The sequence below is a fragment of the Anopheles maculipalpis genome, chromosome 2RL (assembly GCF_943734695.1).
Source record: "Anopheles maculipalpis chromosome 2RL, idAnoMacuDA_375_x, whole genome shotgun sequence".
Taxonomy (NCBI): Eukaryota; Metazoa; Arthropoda; class Insecta; order Diptera; family Culicidae; genus Anopheles; species Anopheles maculipalpis.
Window position 1 is genome coordinate 42,955,549 of NC_064871.1, and position 20,208 is coordinate 42,975,756.

Consider the following 20,208-nt stretch of genomic DNA (forward strand, 5'->3'; position numbering starts at 1 on the left):
TAAGAGACTGGAATGAATCGTTGCTGAGGCCCAAGCATGCCGTCGAAAAGTCATCCAGAAAGGTAAGCCAATGGCTTTTTGTGTCCGATCCGTGGGTAGCTACCAACAAAATACATATTTGTATGAAGCAGATGTCGTAAATAAGGCATTAAACATCTCTCATTGCTCAGCGCCAAATCACCGTGCTCAATTTGATGGCTGTAATACGATATTGCACATCTATATTCAACTCATACCAGGAAATACCTTTAAAAGAGTATTGCAAGATATTAGATCTTTCAATAAATCTGCTTCATCCAACGATTCACCGTCCCTTCTCAGTTGTCCAGTTCCGATAGTTCATTTTTATTGGTTATCATTTTTATGAATACGCTCCAGTACACTTTATTCAAGAGGTCTTGAACGGAAAATAAATTATAGCTTCCCATTTCCTATCGCTTAGTGTATGTTTTGATCAGCAGAAATGATGAATCGCTTCAGTTCGTACTTTAGGGTCGCGTCGGTTTTGGAGGACATGGGACCGGGACGCTTTCAGACGAATGAAGCGCGAAGCAACGATCGTAAGTCGTAAGTGAACTCATAAATTCAGCTGCTTTAATGTGCGCTCGTATGCTGGAACCAGTGGGGCGAGGGACAGACGAGAACATTCATATGAAATGTTTACGGTCAATGTAATTTATTGCAGCACCAGAACTCACATGCACCATGCGGCGTTGTTTTGTTCTGCTACCTGGCCGACGTGCTGTCGCCTGGAATGGAAGGATGTGCATTAATTTATGAACTTTCTGATGAACTACAAACCCCAGTCCCGCCGTCACTTTTGCTACTGCTACTGTTGGTTCCATTTGCCGGGTAATTACGTTAATGCGTGAACTAATTAATTTTTCACACCCCAAAAGCCAGTCAAGGGATCGATTTTCGCGAATTGATTGAAAAACGAGATGGGATTTATTGTCACCATGCGTTTCACTCGCACTGTGTTTGTGTGTCTGCAGTGACGGTGGCAGATCGTTAATTGAGTGCTGTCCGGACCGTTGCCGTTGATGTTTGGTACATCCCCGAAGCGTTTCTTGGGGCGAATACGGTTGCATTTCCTGTCGGCACATTCCTCGTGGCGTTTACAGTAACCACACTGTTGCCAGGGGGAAGTGGCATTAAATTTATTAATCATCATTTTTATTGATTGGTGAATCCGTGGACGAACGATCGGTCTGCCAATGAGCACTTGGGGCACCAGGAATAGCCGGGCCCATAATTGATATAAAACGATAATCAATCATGCTTCAGGGACACGGGTGAACATAGGCTGTATCCGGATGCTGCTAAAGAAACCAGAGAGGAATTCGAATCTGGGACGCGTAGCTTTTTGACGAGCATTTGATGAATTGATTGAAATGACGTATCCCAAACGTGGCTTTCTGCTGGATTTCGGTAAAGATTTTCTGATAGTAAACAAGCCGTTTATTGCTCGTATCACTTTACGATACATCGGTACAGTCTTATGTCTTATTGTCCCATTACTCGCGGAGTACAATTTTCACCGGAATACCGATGTCCGGTCGAAGTACAAGATCAGTCTTTACACGCAACTTGCCCAGCGATTCACCGGGCAGTATGCGATAGTTGGCAATCAGCTTGATGAGGGTAACCTTCATCTCCATCAGTGCATACCGCTGCCCAATACAGTTCCGTGCCCCGATGCTGAACGGTAGATAGTCAAAGGGACCACGCTTCGATTCGGCATCCTCCGAAAAACGTGACGGATTGAATTGGTTCGGGTTCGGGTAGATCTCGGGATTGCGATGAATCACGTAAATCGGTACCAGGATGTTTTGTCCCGCCGGTACAACGGTGCCATCTGGGGAATCATTAAAAAGGAAAAACATTTAAAATGAATGAATATTTAGGAGCATCCTGCGTATGTGTGTCTGTATGCTTACTGAGCTCTAAATCTTCCACTAGTGCACGACCGATGATGCCCACGGGTGGATACATGCGAAGACCTTCCTTTACCACCAGATCGAGGTACTTGAATTCTTGCAGGTTCTGATACGTAAGTTCGGCAGTTTTGTGATCTTTGCCCAACACCGCCACAATCTCTTCGTACACCCTCTCCTGTACATCCGGGTTGCGGGCCAGTTCGTAGATCGTAAACGAGATGCCACTGGTTGTTGTGTCGTGGCCCTCGAACATAAACGTATCCACTTCCTCGCGGATGTCCAGATTGCTCAACGGTTTACCCTCAACCGTTACGTTTAGTAGCAGATCGAGGAAGGTAAGCTTGCGCTTGGAGTACAAATTTTCCTCGGTTAAATCAAACGCAACATTCTCCGACTTCTCTTTGGCCAGCTGAGCTCGGCGGCTACGAATCACGTTATCGGTGAAGTCGTGCAGCTGCTTAATAACTCTACGCTGCTCCCAGGCATTCGGATGAAAAATGTTGTACAGCGTCGGGTACGGTCCAACAATGCTGATCGTTCGCAGTAGCACCAGCACTGCCATTCTGAGGAAATTTTCGAAAGCGAAACATTAAAATGGCCAAGTTTTCCCCACGAGCTGTGAGCGTTGGCATCCTACCTACCGCTTAACATTCTGCACGTATTGATTGTCCGGATTGTGTTGCGCATCGACCGTCGTTCCCATCGACGTTTCACAGATACTGTCCAGCGCCATCAGCGTGACGTAGTCGTAAATGTCAAACTCTTTCCCACCGACGTGCTTCCTGAGCAGTTTCACCATAGTGTTCGTTTCCGTGTTAAACACCCGCACAAACTGTTCCAAAATTTTGAAATGGAACGTCGGTGTGATGATCTTACGGCGCTGGAACCATTTTTCACCGCTCGCGATCAGCAGCCCGGTACCAAGCCAGGGCTCGATGAACTGGTACAGTAGAGCTTTTTCCGTCTGCTTTGCTAGTAGGACTTTTTCCACATTCTTTCGGCTGGTCATCAAAATAATGGTCCAGTTGAACAGGGACCACATCATGTAATCCTGGCCATACTTCTCGTGCAGTTCGACCACACGCTCAAACACACCTAGGCAGGGGCAACAAAAAATTGAAAAAGGGAATGGCCGATCAAGTTATTTTGTGATTTCATCCAACTAATCTATTCGCTACCTTTGCCCTTTCAACCACGAATGCGATAATTTCCCATTGGCGTGTGGCGTGGGCAAACACAAGCCTTTGTACGATAAGCACACAATCCCTGCATGTTCGAGGGGGTCTTTCTATGTTTGGGGCGTGTTTACATGCAGTCTGCTATCGATAGGAAAACGTGACGAGACGAAAATCAACAATCGGAATCCGATTTAATGAGATTAACTACCGGAGTATATCTAAATAATGTTACTTAAGATCTGCCAGCGCGACCCAGAAGTGTTCTACTACTTTTTATTAGTTAGCAAAGGCTTTACACAAGTGTTCACTTAATGATGGTTGGAGTTGGAGTTGGAGCAATGATTTAGTGAAAATAAAATAAGATCACTTCTTCTTCTTCATTTAACGATCTTCTAATAAGGTCACGCCGCCCATCGAATGGCATAATACAGAGTTGTCGACACCACTTAATAGAATAACCACTTCTCACTACGGAGAGACGGTACGGATGGGATTTCAACCCCAGCACAACTTACCGGGTATGTCCAAAAAGGCAAACTGGAGCAAATTACCAACTACCGGTAGCGGTTTCGGCCCTGGGAAGTGTTTGTTAATTTTTTGCAGCTTTTTCCGCTCGATCAGATGAGTGATCAGCAGATACACAACGCCCGCTATAAGTAATGCTTGCAGAAGCATGGTGCAAAGATTGTGAAACAATATTCTACACTACCTCCACCGGTCGATGCTTGGTACGCAACTAAACAGATCGGCGAACGGGAGCGCCCAAATTTTTGCCTCAACTGCTGCTCTATTATCGAATCTTATCAAAGGGAGCGCGCTTGATTAGGAAGAAAAGATCGCCCATACTTTACGTCCGTTAAGGTTTGATACCGGCAGAGTAGGGAAGGTAATGGGGAGTTGTAAAATTTGGGCAAAACAGTGGATTACGGAGATAATTTTATGGTAAGGTAGTGTTGGTGCAAGGGGGGGGGGGGGGGGCAAGTGAAGGGTTGAAGTGTGGCACAGTTTTAATCAGATTATTTTGGGAACGAGATTTGTGGTCAGTTGTTGAATTGTAATCGTGTCAAAAAGATAAAACATAGTATAAAGGAAAACATCGAGACGATTGATATCAGATAAGATTGGTTGTATGCTGGATGCGTGACAAATGTAGGCTAGGTCAAATCGGAATGAAAAAAACCAATGCTAGCAGGCTGTTCTATGGATTGAACCTTGAAGTCTTTTAAAAAATGCAATGTTTTAGATTGTTTTCAAGCATTTGAGATCTTCTATGAGTATAACATAATTCAAGAAGGTCAGAGGTCATAAAGATTTCAGACCAAAAAATCTTCTGGTCGTTGCTGCGATCTTGCTTTCGAACATCTTGCTGCGATGGATCGTTTCTTCAACGCTGGTTCATATCCTCCATTGATCTCTTAACTGATTGTATCTGCCTTTTCATCTGCGCTATCAATCTGAGCACAATGTTTACATTGACTTGAACAAATCAGTTTCGCCAAGAAAATGGAATTGACCCGTGAACATTTTCGTGCGATCATTTTTCACAACTTTCGACGTCAACTATGAGGACAAGACTGGTTTGGTGAACTCAAATTTTTGTATGGCGATAAAGCACCATCCTATAGCACTGTTAAAAACTGCTATTATAAATTTAATCGTGACTGACGCTCGCATAATGACGATTTTCGAGAAGGTCGTCCAAAAACGGCCGTTGTGCTTGAGAACATTGATGCCGTTCGAGATCTAATTGTACAAGATCGTCATTTGACATGATGCGAGATAGAAGCTTGTTTTGGAATTTCTTCCACCATCATAACATTATTTCGCTCAAACACCTGACCGTAAAAAAGGTTTGTTGTCGTTGAATCCCGCACAAGTTGACTATCGCTAAAAAAATAGGCTCTTGTCGATTGGTGCAAGAAAATTTTGAAAAAATACGATCATCGTGCTTCAAAAGATGTTTATAAGATCGTTACAGGTGTCGAATCATGGATCTACGCGTATGAGCCCGAAATAAAAGAACAAACGACCGTGTGGATCTTCAACCTCGAACCAAATCCAATGAAAGTTATCCGTGGAAGAAGCACTTCGAAGCAAATGGTCACCTGTTTCTTCGGCAAAACTGGTCATGTGGCGTCTGTTACGCTTGAGCAACGTAGGACAATCAGTTCTGAATGGTACACAGCAAATTGTCTGCCAAAAGTCTGCGGAGAAATACGAAAAACGAACAACAGAGGACGAATCATTCTTCACTATGAGCGATGCGAGTTCTCACACATCGGCTCGAACCATCGCTCATTTGACCGGTCAAAACGTCGAATGGATGGGTCTGCCGACGTTTGAAATGTGTGATCAACGATTTTTGTCCCCAGAAGATGTTGTTGAAGCGTGCAAAAATCACGCTTTGGAGGTATCTCAGTCAGAGTGGAAAAAGTGCTTTGACAGTTGGTTTGTCTGGAGATCACTTTGAAAAATGATAAAACACTTGTTGACGATATATATTTGCATTTGTATTATTAGGCCAGAAATATAAATAGCAGCCTACGTATTTGAAAACTGTATTTGGTGTCCATGAAATCCTTGACCCTGGAATTTTGGGATTCATAACCACGTCTTGCTTTGCCAAGTAGGTCTCATCTTGTAAGACAATTACGCCAACTGTAAACGGTTGGAATACATGATCAGTTGCTCTTTATGATGGTGTAGAATTGTCAGTTGTTCAGTCACTTCAAGACGTGTAACCAATTCTTGGGAAGAGCAAGGAGTTCTGGTGATTGTTTATTGTATGTAAGGAATTTTCGTTTGTAGTTTCTTGGCTAGTTTGTAAGCTTTGTCTCTATATGAAAGGTATAATTTTAAATTTAAAAATATTTATCAATCATGTTCGCCGGGAAATACATGCAACAACCTGTTTTGGCTGCTTCATCCTTAAAAAAAGGAAAACCTCGTACCATGTACTCGAGTAGATTCACACACGTACCAACATAAACAAACAGCTTTTTATCCACTTTTTAACCATACTCAACTTTTACTTTTAAATGAGTTTAATTTTACATTCCATCCCACAAACCAAAAACACACCGAGTACAAAAACAAAACTGCAAGACAACTGAAACAAGCGCTCGTTTCTAACGCCTCAATTCAAACGAGGTGCCATTGTGTAAAACTCAGTTCAAAGTGCAAACCACTTTGTGCGCCCGGACACACTGTTACGGTTCAAATTGTTGTGCCCGGGTGCTTAGCTACCCATCACTATCAAGCTGTGTGGTACACAAATCGGTCCTGTGGGTGCCTCATTTCCAGGGCAAAAAACTTTGTAATGGAAAGTCATTTCCATTTTCCAGGTAACTTACTTAATCGATCGTTCGCTGAAGTTTTGTCTACCAAGCACATCCCAAAAACCGGACGCCGGAAACGTTGACTAAGGGTGCTTCTGGCTTCTCGGTGTATTTTCGACGCTTGTAAAATGCAGCTGTAATTAATCAGTCGTACTTACCTGGCGCCGTTTTCCGGCGGTACTCAAGAGTGAAGACATTTCACAACCAACAGCTAGCGCACACAGCACAATTCGTACCTTATCTTTTGCCGCTTTTCGATTGGAACCATACTGTCTACGGCACGAAACGCCGCATCCTCATTTCTTTCGATTGTCCGTTCGATGGATTGGAGGTTTTTTTTTTTGCGCAGTGCAAATTGAAGTTGATTTCTATTTGCTCGGGAAATCCGTTTTCTTCCGCAAAGGATGTTTTATTTTAGATAGAGTTCTGAGTGCGTTTCGTTATGTTTTTTTTTCTCTCGCTCTTTTCCCGCGTTTTGAACCACTTTTCTTTTACAACGTTGATAGGTTTGCATAGGGTGTGTTTTAGTTTTCGTTTTCCATATCGTTCTAGCTACTTCGTTCGTTTTCCGAACCATGCCTTGAACAATGAAATTTCTGCGTGTTTTGATGACTTTTCGGGGTTTCTTTTTTTACACATTGAACATATTTACACGTTTTTGTTTTGCTCTCCATCTTATAATAGCTTCTTTTTTTTTTTTTTTGTTAAACATCAGTTTTCAAAAAGCAACAATAATAGTTACAGCAGGTTTAGTATTGTAGTTTTGTTTTCTTTTCTTTAAGTTTTTTTGATTTTTTTATGTTGCTTGCTTTGTGTTCGTTTTACTCAATATCTGGTTTATGCTACAATTTTGATTTTGGTCTTTTCGCTTGTTTTATAAATTGTTTTTAAATAGTTTCAGCTTTAATGTGCGTGATGGACCTTTTTCTTTTCCTACTTTTCGCTTGTTTTTATTTCTTACACTTATTTCTTACATACAACTTTCATGAGTGTGTGTCTGCTGTTTTTTGAAATTGGTTTTTAAAAGTTGTTTCTTTCGTGATTCACAGTTTGTGATGTTTTGCTACTGTTTCTCAAAAAAAAAAAAAACATTTTGTATTTACATTTGTTTAACAATATTTACATTCGTGTGATCGTTTGATATCGGATATTAATCGCCGGTACGGTATGTACTCACTTTTGTTTTCCTAATTGATTATTTAAACTTGCGTTTGTGTTCATTTAGGCGTGTTTTATTACAACTTCTTCGTCCAATTATTTTCGAGTAGCTTTTCGCCGACGTTTGATTTAGTTTAGAAATCACTTTTAGCATTAACCCCACGGAACCGCCGATTTTTAGCATCTGTAATTTATGTATTTTTTAACCTTTAGGATCAGCGAAATGTAACAAATTAACTAACATAAACTATTTAAACTGACGCGGTCTTTCTTGCCATCAAACTTGCTATCAGTCAAGAGATTTGAGCGATTAAGGTAAAACAATGTCATAACAAGCTTATTCAATACATTACGCTAGAGTATTGGGGAAACCTATGAGGGTTGTCGTAAACTAGTGAGGTAGATAACAGGTAAAAGCTACAAAACTAAACGGCAACAAATGCAACTACAATATGCGCTACGTAACCAGTAACTGTAAAACAGTTCGACAAGCGGTTTGTTGATTTAATCTAACACAAAATAACACCGTATAAGAGATACTTAACGCATTCGAACGGTAAGCCTCCGTAGCAGATATTTCTCAGGGAAATCTTTTCACCATTTAACCGCGCTGGCTCATCGGAGAAGATTCTCAATGTCCGTGGCCCTTGGTTGACCGTGACAAATCGTTCGCACCATCGTCAATTCAGCTGGATTAAATTTTGTACTGCTGACTTTGGTGTCCAGTGTGTGGGCAAGGGTAGGATCAAAACGAAATGAATAACAAGAAGCTAAATTAAAGAAACACAAATAGAAGCACAAGAAAACAATCTCATTCGCAGCACGACATGGCAACGGCAAGTGTCTTGCTGAGGCTTTGTCCTTTCCTAGCTTCCGACTTTCGCTTCGTCGCCACTCTGTTCTACTGCCCAACAGCGGCTTGCGGACATTCGGTGGCTGATGGGAGGATTAAAAGTTTTCCTTCCTACCAAATCCTACGGCAAAGAATGAGTCGTTTAATTCTGGTAGATTCTCCCGCTCTTTCGCTCACTGCCAACGGCTTTCCATATGATTTTTGTGTTGGTGTTGAATTTTCTGTTGAAAAAAAAAATAAGCAAACTTCTAGCATATTTACTTTGCATCAGGCAGCGATTTATTTTTCCCACCAAACAGGGCGGTAAAAGTTGAGAAAATGGTAAGTGAAAAAAGAAAGCTCACTCGGGAAAAAGTAATTTAGAACGGCAATTAGAAAGCCGTTTCGTTACCCGGGAGAAAGTTGGTGTGTGGTTTAGAGATTTTGTGTGTTTGTGTGTTAAAAATAAACGAATTCGACAAAAGAAGACAATCGTTTCAAGTGGGTCAACGAATGGATGGTCAAATAGAAGCTTCCAAGTGGTTGTTACGTTGCTTTAAGGAATTCGAATGACGATCTATACTTTTGACCGTTGACTGAAATGTTTAAAAAAACCTTTTTTTCAATTATTAATCAAGGAATTCAATTGAAATGTTCAAAGCAATGAACAGTGAACCCTCTTACAATGAATGTAAATAGTTAAAGTGTTTAATTAAGTGCGCCAAAATACAACGAAAAAGGTGTTCAACCCCTCAACTCTTGAGGATTTCTTTTCACAAGTATCTATTGGGAAAAAAAAGGTTGTCATAGCCCAGAAGCTTTTTATTTGTTGCACTCCATGTGAGTTGTTTCAACTGTGTGCCAACTACACAGAAAAAGAAAACAACAAATTGCATAATTTTGATTGAAATATTTCCTCCTTATTTGGCTTTGCTATTTACTCACATTTTGGAATCATCAACCTAAATGTTCAAACCTTTATAAGAAACTAAAAACGAACCACTGCTTCACTTTTCTCTCTCTCTCTCTCTCTCTCCCATCCTCCGTTAAACCACTCAAAAGTTTGTCTATTAAATAATCACCGTTCCATTTCATGACGGACTAAAACCGAAGGATCGTTTCACCATCATCCGGCACTCCGCAGTGGAGCAACTTTTGACGGTGAGAAATGTGCTACGGGTTCGCAGGATGGAGTAAAAGCCCTGTTCCCTGGCTTTGAACCATCCCGCAAGCTACGAAAGCACCCTACAAGTTCGATTAGTACCGTTCATCACCGTGCTCAGCAGGATGGGCCGCGATTGCAGGACACGCGCCTCATTAATCACAATTAAGGCTGAGGCTGAAGATGTGTTGAAGTGGAACGGTGAAGTGCGAAAATGATAAGAGTAGACGCGGCAACGGAAGCGTACATAATGGCGTCCGCGTCAGCGGCACGTAGCAAAAGAAGAATATGAAGTGTACTAATTATCAACGTATTTTTTTCCTTTTTCGGTCCCGTTTTACGTGTTCTGGTTTGGCAAGAGTAGCACTTTTGTCGCACCATTTAAAATGAGTGCAAATTTAAAACTTAATCCTGCTACAGGTTTCCTTCCCTTTCGATGGTCACGATTGTCCCTGGACACTGGTTTGTTGTCTTCACGCTTTCTACCTATACGGGCCACTAGGGGACAAAAAAAAAACATAAAATCGCCCTCCCGCTAAAGAGTGCCTAAGTAGCCACGGCAAGCGGTGGCTGCAGATTAAAGCTCGAAACCTCAGTGCTGTTACTGCTCCAACCTAGAAACCGGACGACGCCATCATGATACCCCCGTTGGACCCATTCTCCCCCCTACCATTGCTCCAGTCCGGGAACATGGAGCTGCTGCGGGTGATCGTTGGCGGTTGGGTGAGCCGGGGAAGTGTTTCCCGTGCCGGATAGTAAACGATCGGGCCGGGCGAGGGGGCCCGCGTACTCCGGACCGTCGTCCGGATCGTGCGCATACTGCAGTTGCTCAGCTTGGTCGAGGTGCTGCGCGTGGTACCGACACGCTGGAAACGGCCCGAGTTGCGATTGCTGGCGTCTCCGTTCGAGAAGGAGCTGTCATCGTGGATAAGACCGTCATCCGGTGATTGGCGGCCGCGGGGTTTGCAAAAAAGCAGCAGGAAGATGCGCTTAAACTTTTCGCCGAAGATGACGTAGATGAAGAAGTTGACGCTCGAATTGATGGTGACGAGCAGGTTGGACACCTTCACCATGTACTCGATGATCACGCTGTAGAACGCTTCGACGATGTTGATCATCATGGCGGGTAGGTTGCAGAGCAGAAACACGATCACCACGCAGATCAGCATTGTTGCGAGACCGATCTCGCGCTTCTCGGAGCGTGATAATCGTTGGCGTTCCTTGTTCGCTCGCCTTACCTGCCGGTAGATCATCAGGTTGAAAAACGAGATCAAGCTGAAGGGCAGAAAGTACACGAAGATCATGTACAGCCAGTGGATGTACACCTTGATGTACGTCTCGTTCGTGCGCATATCGGACGCTTTTACGCAGTAGATCACGAGCCCGGTGTCCGGATGGGTGGAGGATATGAGTGTCACCTCCCAAAATCGTGGCAGGTTGTAGAGGATCGAAAAGATCAGTATGCCCACCACGTATAACCGTGCTCTACCATATGTACAGAGGGCGCGGGCTCGCAACGGATGACAAACGGCCACGTACCGTTCGAGTGTGACCGTAAGCGTAAGATACACGCTTGCTGTCTGGGCGATCATCGCGAGCGGATACACGACTAGGGAAATCTTCGGAAAGATCTGATAGTGGTAGTAGTACAGATAGCCCGTATGCGGATAGATCGCACACAGACCGAAGATGAGTACTGAGGTGAGGATCAGCACCGTATCACAGCGAGCCAACCCAATCAGCAGATAGTTGATGCTGGAACGCATCTGGGGCCGTGACAGGATCACCATCGAGAAGATGTTCCCGAGGATACCGATCAGTGCGATCACATTCATCACCACACCACTGATCCAGAACTCGAACTCCACCAGCATCTCGTTGGGCATGTAGTCATCGTAGCAGGAAACGATCGTTAGCACACTTTCGTTGGTGGTCACTAGCCGGGCGCTAAGATTACTGCCCAACGCAGCTTCCTCTGCATAGGTGACGCCACTAGCACTGGTGCCGCCGCCACCGCTACTACTACTACTACTACTACTACTTCCATTACCGAGCAACAGGTGATGCACCTGATAGTCGACGTTCGAGCCGTTCATTATGCACGATCGGTGTGTAGTTTTGTGTGCATTGACACGCTTTTATGCTTATTGTTCGTTTCGGACGCTTTACACTTTTGTGTAGACTTTGTGTGTATCATTCACTACTCAGCTTCGGCAAACTGCGAATGTTCGAACCAATCGACAAATATGTCACTAAAGCCAGGAACAACAGTTCGTTCCATCCCGTGATGGTTTCGTGCGTCACGCCTTATGTCTTTTGTTCCTTAATTAAAGCGCTTGTGTTTACTGTGTGCACCATGCAACGGTGCCAGAACTGAAGCTCGTCCACCCGGCCTGGCTTCCCGGGGGTGATATATATGCGCGCTGCATGGTGGCGTTAACTGCAAAAGAAAGGAGAAGAGAAAAAGAGAAATACGGTGTGAGTGCATCGCTGCAGAGAGCAGATTCCGCCGCTGTTTGCTTTATGCGAGGGAAAATTATGGAATTAAACAAGCGTAAAATTGAATCCATTCAACGGCGAAGCTCGTTTTTCCTCAACTAGAAAGTAAGGTTTCAGCTCACGGGTGGAGCTCAAAAGTGGTGTTTTTTTTGCGCTTTTCTGACCCTGTATTCATATCGCGTCCGTTATGTTTAAACATTGTGCAAAAGTACTCAACCCTGCTGCCGGAGCACGTGAAGGAAAGTAAAAATGGAAGTATGGACGTGATCGTCCTAAAGTATCTACGCTTGCGAGCTAAAAGAAGAAAGAAAAACACAGTGTGTGTGATATAAACATTGAGCATAGAAATGAATGTCAAGTGTATTTACGGTACATCGGGCACTGGGGAGCTGCTGCTCACTTCTAGTAACATGATATGGGGCACCCATTTATCGCTCGCTAGAGCGCCAAAAGAATGAATAAATCCCTTACAAAAGTCATCAGTTTTGGCTGGATCTGTTTGGACTACGTTATCGCGTGCGAAACACTTCCCAATCTGGGATCGGGATAATTTTTTTTCTTCCCATTTTAAACTTTCTGTACTATAGAATAGGGTTGATTTCGTTTTATTGCGAAAAACGAAAATAAAAATTTCAAACGAGTGCTACAAGGGAGGACAAAAATGATGAATAAAATAAAGCTCACCAGAATAATGCATGAGAATGATTAAAATATGCTTTATTTGACCGCTAGGAAACACAAAAAAAAAAACGCTTCATACACACAAGGCTACATTTAAATGAAATGCATTCCATGGAATGACGATTGTGTCTGGCTATGAGCAGCAGTACAAGAAGAAAAGTTTTCCTCCATCGCCCTTCTGTTTGTTTCCTATCATCGTGTCCCCAGCCGCAACGCATCGCCAAATGCATCTCATTACGCGTGTTTTAAGCGACTCTTTCCGGCGGGTTTTGCCAACGAAAAAGTAAAACTGTGTTAAAAATAAGCACACAAACATACACCAAAACAAAAAAAAAAGCCATCAAATGGAGGCGCCTGGTGGCGCGACGAATGCGAGCAAATGGGACGTGAGCAATCGGCACCATGTCCAACAGCACAGTTGATCCTGGCTAACGCGAACGGCGGTGGATTGTGTGCAACATTAAAGAGGGAAAAAACACTTGTGCTTAAGCGGGTACTTTACTTCATCCAGTACCCCGCCTAGTACTACTACTGCTGGCACTGTCCACCGGCATAAAAGCGACCAGTTTATCAACTCGGAACTCGCCTCACGCCTGAGGGCGGTTGGTGCTAGTTGGTGCCTCGGTGATGATGAGGATGTTTATTGTCGGTAAGCGAAAGTGTCCGACAATCTGACATGGATGGTAAACCCGCCTGGTGAGGGTGTTTCCATCATCCGACGGTTTCCGGTGGATATGCGATTATTGTGCACGAGTGCAAAGGCACCTCGAAAATGGCGTACGTAAATGATGAAAGAAGCAACTGGAAAGGTCGTTACCACTAGAGAGGATAACTTGCCAACGTAAATGCGCGCTGTGGTGTAGTGCGCGCGTTCATTTCTTATCTGGCGCGTTAATGAGAGGTGGAGCTTTGGGGATTTTGTTTTGTTTGATGCCGCTGGCCAAGTTTGATATATGTGAAAAGTACATGGCACCGTTCTAATACTAAAGGACTCATATGATTAATTTTATCTAAATGTTTTCCACATTCTATGGAAATAATAAACATTTAAAGTACAAAGAAAAGCTTTTTATCAAATTGTTATTTTATCTATTTATTTACAATTGATTATTACGGTCCAGTGTCGTATTGTCAACACCGCTTGTGTTGAATAGATTTTCACAGATTTATAAGCCATTTCCTCCTTATTCTTTGCCTTATCCCGGGCATACTTGGTTATTTTTTTCAAATTGTTTTAAATGATAAATTTGATATTTATTTCAAACATAAAGAAATCATATGAAGTCCGCAAATAAATAACGGTCGTTTTGAAATCGATGGCGCCACTATGGACTGTGGCGCGATGTTGACGTTAGCAAACGTCATAAATCAAGTTCGGGAATGACATAATCAAACTGTGTAAACAGATTAAAATTGAAAATGTCTGATTTTGAGCCAGATAAGTGCCATATGCGGGAGGTGTTATTTCGAGCTGTTTTTGTTTCGAGCGAAGAAAACGGCAGCCGAAGCGCATCGAGAGCTTTCGAGAGTGTTTACGGCGATGCTTCTCTAAGCGATACAGGGTGTCGGGATTGGTTTCGACGCTTTCGAAGCGTTGATTTCGCCGTGGAGGATGCTCAACGTGAAGAAAGGCCCAAAACGTTCACCAACGAAGAATTAACGGTTTTACTGGAGGAAAATCACTGCCAAACGCAAGAAGAGCTTGCAGCCGTGAATGGTGTAACTCAAAGTTATTCTGTTGCGCAACCTGTGAAGAACTACCTTAATACCCTCAAATGAGATGTTTTGCCGCACTCGCCGTATTCACCGTATCAGGCACCATCGGATTTCCATCTGTTCCGATACCATGGCACATGGATTGGCTGATCAGCAGTTCTCCTCCTATGAATAGATCAAGAATTGGTTGGATACCTGGATTGCGTCGAAAAACGTATCATTTTTCCGAAAAGGAATCCGCGATTTACCCAAAAGGAGGAAGAAAGTAATAAATAATAATGGCCAATAGTTTGATCGACTCAATTTCTGCAAATAAAAATGCCACAAGTAAAACTAAACTTATGAAAAAAACGACCGTTATTTATTTACGCACCTAATATTAAAACTTCAAAGCACAACAAGTTCATAATAAACACAAAACCATTAAAAGCGAAGTATATTCCTCTTCACATCAGTTAATGAGCAGCCCAGCACCAATTAATGGGATACAATTGTCAGGCATTACTGGTATGAATAAACTTCCTCTATTAAGCCTGCCGCTTATAATAAGCTCCGAAATAAACGTTTTGTTGCTCGTAAATGTGTACTCTTTGCTAAACAATAGTCACACACACACACACCGTCCGAGGAACTTAATGGTGGGCAAAAATCTTCATTTGTAAAAGTACGCCGGTGTTTTGTGTTTAACTTTTGCTGCTCTTATGTCGGGTGCTTTATTTTGCACAAAATGCTCTACACTGCCAGACGTGAGACGCTCTCCGGCTAGGCGATCCGTCTGGGCGATTGGGATTGTTGGAGGTTGGAGGTTGGCACTTGTAATTTTATTGTTAAAGTCTCGTTTTGAAGTGCGACGCAAAATGACCCCATGGCGGCAGTCGACATGGTTGCACGGAAGGATGTAGGAATGCTTCGTATTCATGCTTCACAGTTGCACTGTAGATGTCTGGTTGTTGTTGACGTACATCCACCGGGTTTAATAGGAAAGAACTTTGGGAAGGAAGTAAACAAACGATGAAGCGTGTTTTAAAATACTGGCGTAACAGAAGAAGGTTTCAGAGCAATTGAGGAAAAGAGCAAGGGGGAGGAAAATAATTAATAAATGAATTACTTTCAGAATACCATGATCCAACAAGAAACTTGAAAACAAGTATTTCCTCCATTAAATTTGAAACATTTTGATTTTCATTTTTCTCAGTTGAGGATGCTATTTGAAAAATTTCTACGAAATAGATCAATGTTTAACCCACTGCCATACGGCCAGCCTGTCCTTCATCGAATGAAAAATATTTATGTTTAACTCGTCATTAACACTAGTGGCCTCTATCATAGCACACGAAGTTTATTGTGTCCTATCATGCAAATAAAAATGGTTTTAATTTTTCCCTGCTAGTAGAAAATTGAAGGAAGATTTAATTATACACAGCGCAACTTTTCCGCTATCATGCCAGGTTATTGTGTAGTTTTAATTAAATTAAATATTTCTTGTAACGAAAGGACACTGTATCTGTGTAACTTTTTTTTATGTTTCCTAAGACCAGCAGGTTCCCAATAGGTAGCGTAACTCTACAGAGTTACGCTTTAAAGAGAAGAAAAGGGCACAGAGCCGTCAGTAGAAAATTCTCGGCATCCTAAAAAGCGACAATAAATTAGAATCACAAAACTCACTACAGAGGTGTTGGAGAATGTTGTCCTCCCGAGAGTCACATCCCCCGGAGATCGTCCAAAACACGACACCTGTTTTAAATAAAATGTTTTGCATTCGAAATAATCCCAAATAGTTAAAATCACAGAGTAATGATAAAGGTCATGTACCATTGCACCAATTTGTGTCCCATTTAATCAATGTAAAGCGAAAGAGATGCTAACATGTGCTCGGAATAATTGGCAAACAATTTCCACGAACGCTTTATTTGAACACATTAATTGGAAAATTTAAAAGTTAAACGGGCGTTAGTCAACCTGATCCACACATGTTATCATACGTGTGCCGTTAATCGTTTGAATACATATTTAATTTCCGTTAGCGTGCAAATACGATTTGCAACTGAAAAACAGTCACCGTACAGCCGTTCGATTCTTCGTATAATGCATGTTAAAATTTTATTAAACATCAGTGAGTGGGAGCAATGTATCATCATCACCTTCAAAGCATATCATTCCAATCAATGTAAGCTTCTCGAGTCTTAACAACAGCAGTCCCTTTCGTGGAGCGAATGCTATGGCGTTGGCCTTTGTGGGGTGAATTAAATTTCGCACCGGTTCACTGCCTTCCTTTGCAGTAATTGATTCACAACAGTAGTAGCAGGCTAGCTCGGGACTTACCACTGTGGTCGGCTTGACAGATGAATACACTTTGATCTTGTCCGTAGTAGCATAAACGATCTAAACGAACCTTAACGATTCGTTCTCGGTGCACGCCCGTCTACATCGGACGCTTCCCTCGAGCGTAAGCCACACATGTGAAAGCTATCGAATTGCAAACTCCAAAATGAAAGCCATCGTTTCGCACGATGACCTCACACTTGAACAAAATAGGCTCGATGTAGCGGGTCATGTATACCGGTGTCCTATTTTAATTCCGTTCGGCGGACGGTATTCTTTACGGCAATTGGCTTTGCCGTTCGCTTTGCCCAATCCCAGACAGTTGGTTGATCCTCATCGATCCGACCTTTTGTGATGGCACGGGTTTTGGTGTGCTGATTGTGAAACGAATCGAATATATATGTCTGTGCGTCCCAAAACCGCGGCCTCCGCATGCGTACGGGCGCTGTTGTGTACGGAAATGCCAATATTTGCATGCAAATAATCTCACGAACGGACACGGATACGTTCCATGCTGCGTGTTGTTCGGAATATCTTCTTATCTCTCCGTTGCTGCCGGTGAAACTCCCCGCGCAAAGTTTGCTTATCGCATTGCGTACCATTATGTTTTCGAGCTGGAATCGAATAGCTGGGGTGAACGATAAATTCGGTCCCATCTACCATCCACGAAGCTTACTTGTAGGCAGAAGAAGCTTTGCCTTTAGGAACCAAAAAAAAAAAAAAAAGAAAAGAGTGTGAAGAACGCCCCGGAAGTTTACATTGAAGTGGCACTGAAATATTGATCGTAAAATGTTTTCTGATGCTGTGGTGTGACGAAATGGCGAAGACTACCGACAGACATGCTTGAACACATTTCCTTGAGTGCGAAGAACAAGGCACGGGAAAGAAATCAACCAATCTCGTCCACATCACGCGATACTCAGCGATACACTCGGTCTGAGGGAGGCTCAGCGTGACAAATGAGGTTATGCGTTCTGCGTGTAAATAAAATAAAAAGAAAGGATTTGGGATTTTTGCAACCCCTCAAGCGTGGAACGAAGAGTGGATGGAACACTTCAACGCGTCCTGCGGTGATGGCGGAGGTACTCCAACTCCTTCAAAGTTTATTCTTCCTGTAGAGAAGACAACCATGATGTCCATGATTCGCCAAGTGTTGCGATGCATACATTATTTTCGTAACATTAACGGATCGTTGAATGGCGGCTTTCAAGCGAGTGGGATGCTTGAACCGTGTAAAAAGGCTCGCGACGCAGGTTCGGCGCCATTCGCTCGACAACTTGTTGCTCCATCTGAGCAGTGAGCGTGGGCTTTACACGTGTTTTGGCCGGTGCGGTGATAGTATTACCGATGTCTTTTTATTACTGCTCCTCCAATTGTATTTTTGAGCTGCCTGGGCGAATTTTTATGTTCAATCTCAAGAAACAACCACCACTACTTGGCGGTGGATTTGTTTCGTTCGATTCAATAATGCATGCGAGAGAAAGAAAGAATTGAATGTGCGTGCGTCATGTACATGCTTGTTTTTCTTTGTCATTCTGATTAAAGCTGTATTTTCGCCTGTATGTTTTTATGTTTCCAGTGTGCACTCCATTGTACTGCAAATGGGCCCAAAATAAATCACAATGAAAAACGAAAAGAAAATGTTACATTGAGTACATTAAACATACACTAATGAAATTATTTACACCGGAATGATGGGCGGCAAATAATTGGTCTTGTCAAGCAATGTGAATATCATTGTTGCATACCTTACACAGAGCATGCTATAATGATGTAGCCTTTTTTGGTGTGTTTGTATCCTTTAACAGCAATGCTGGTAAATTTTTACTACCGTACCGTATACATTCAAGTTCATTACGAAGCATTACTAGAGGGTTTATTGTAATCGTCTCTGTGTACCTTAAACTAAAAGGTATTATTTTTATAGACTGCTGTTCAAAATGTTTTACATTAATAAGGCTCTTTATATTTTAATATTTGTAGTTCATGTGTTCTGTTTGTACATTCATAGTTATTGGTATTTTTGTACGAAACTCTCTAAAAACCTTTATTCAAAAGTGAAATAAGTATTAAATCTTCGAATAAGAGATGACTCGAGTTTTCTTTGAACAACCAAACTGGCCGTTTCAGTTCTAATCTTTTGTATTTATAATATTTCATCTAAATAATGATTTTATTTTCTTGTGCAAGATGAACGGTCTGGCCGCAACAGGTGTTGATAAATGTGTGTAATGTGTAAATGTGAGGAAAAATAATTCCATTCACGGTCGCCATGTGGTGGGGAAGAAGAAACTCGGATTTATAATCGCGACGAGAACGGAACAACGTGATTGTTAGCTGTGCGGACCAATATCTTTCTTTAATGTGACTGTTCAGGCAGTCTGAAGATTCTAGATGAGAATCTTCCTTACAGGAAAGTTGGAGACATCGAGGCCTTACCTTTGGTAGGTGGACTCTCGATGTTCATGAGTGGAGCATGACGGCCAGGCGACTTTGGATGTTCAGAAGGAATATCCCTTACAGCCCCCTTGGGTAGAGGGACACTCAAACCTCTAGAAAGAACTGAACGCAATTTTAAGCTTGTTGCACCATCTCTCTAAAGTTCTGTTCATTTAGAATTTGGTTATTCTATGTTATGTATAGTAGAGCCCCCAGTGGTGCTATAAGGAATTTTTTGACACCTATGAGTATGTATTGAAACACTCTTCCCTCTTATGGAGTGGTTTTGGCATGATCGTGCTTGTTTTATTTATTAATAACGATGGAGCAGCAACGTAGACAATTAATTGAACACATCCAGTTAGAAAATTCAACTGATTCTGGGAGAAATATGGGAAAATTCCTTAAAAACGCGTCTTCTACTTTTGAAAATGTTTTGAAATGATTTCAGGAACGTCAAAACATCACTAGAACGGTACATCAAAATTCTTTCAGGAACAGTGGATCGTCAGCTGAACTGGAAGGTGTTGAGAGCGTTACAGACTAACCTTAGAATTTCGGATGGGAATATTGCAAAAAAATACGGTTCAGCATAAGTACCGTCAGAAGAATAAAATTGAGAGCAGACTAGCGCTCTTTTCGTGCCTCAAAGCAACCTTACAGAACTCTGAATGATGTTTCGGAACGATGTTTCCAACAAATATAAGTTCGTTTTTGCAGATCTTCCCAAGGTTGCCAACAAAAAAGACCGTAAAAAAGGCACAATCTTTACCCAAAAAGGCACCACGGCGTCACGTGGAAACAACGCCACTCGCCCCACGGGACAAACCCACACGTGATTCTCGTAATATTCCCTCCCAATCCCGTGAAAAACCGAGTCCCAAAAACCTGGCGTTCCCAAGTGAACCCAGATCCTTCTCCCAGATCCCTAGCTTAACAGAGA

General features: G+C 42.5%; 3 protein-coding genes across 3 annotated transcripts in view; 1 reads left to right on the forward strand and 2 right to left on the reverse strand.

Annotated features, from left to right (window-relative positions):
- Positions 1–1,517: 1,517 nt before the first annotated feature.
- On the reverse strand, positions 1,518–3,793 carry LOC126557860 (cytochrome P450 4d2-like). The gene is made up of 4 exons (XM_050213769.1): positions 3,634–3,793; positions 2,582–3,035; positions 1,941–2,503; positions 1,518–1,858 (listed from the first exon to the last, which is right to left on the reverse strand). Exons 1-4 carry the CDS (start codon positions 3,791–3,793, stop codon positions 1,518–1,520), a joined length of 1,518 nt encoding a protein of 505 aa, XP_050069726.1.
- Positions 3,794–10,200: 6,407 nt separating this feature from the next.
- Positions 10,201–11,754, reverse strand: LOC126557858 (FMRFamide receptor-like). Its single transcript, XM_050213766.1, has one exon. It carries the CDS (start codon positions 11,702–11,704, stop codon positions 10,223–10,225), a length of 1,482 nt encoding a protein of 493 aa, XP_050069723.1. The 5' UTR covers positions 11,705–11,754; the 3' UTR covers positions 10,201–10,222.
- A 434-nt stretch (positions 11,755–12,188) lies between these two features.
- LOC126558232 (protein elav-like) overlaps positions 12,189–20,208 on the forward strand; it is a 381,245-nt gene continuing 373,225 nt past the window's right edge. Inside the window, exon 1 of the mRNA XM_050214202.1 lies at positions 12,189–12,193. The gene's annotated coding sequence lies outside the window, so the exon portion shown is untranslated. The remainder of the gene's footprint in view (positions 12,194–20,208) is intronic.

Coding starts and splice junctions, on each gene's coding strand:
- LOC126557860 (XM_050213769.1), bottom strand. CDS start 3,793: ATGCTTCTGCAAGCATTACTTATAGCGGGCGTTGTGTATCTGCTGATC. Junction 2,504..2,581: donor TACGTGCAGAATGTTAAGCG/GTAGGTAGGATG, acceptor AAATTTCCTCAG/AATGGCAGTGCTGGTGCTAC. Junction 1,859..1,940: donor AGTGGAAGATTTAGAGCTCA/GTAAGCATACAG, acceptor ATGATTCCCCAG/ATGGCACCGTTGTACCGGCG.
- LOC126557858 (XM_050213766.1), bottom strand. CDS start 11,704: ATGAACGGCTCGAACGTCGACTATCAGGTGCATCACCTGTTGCTCGGT.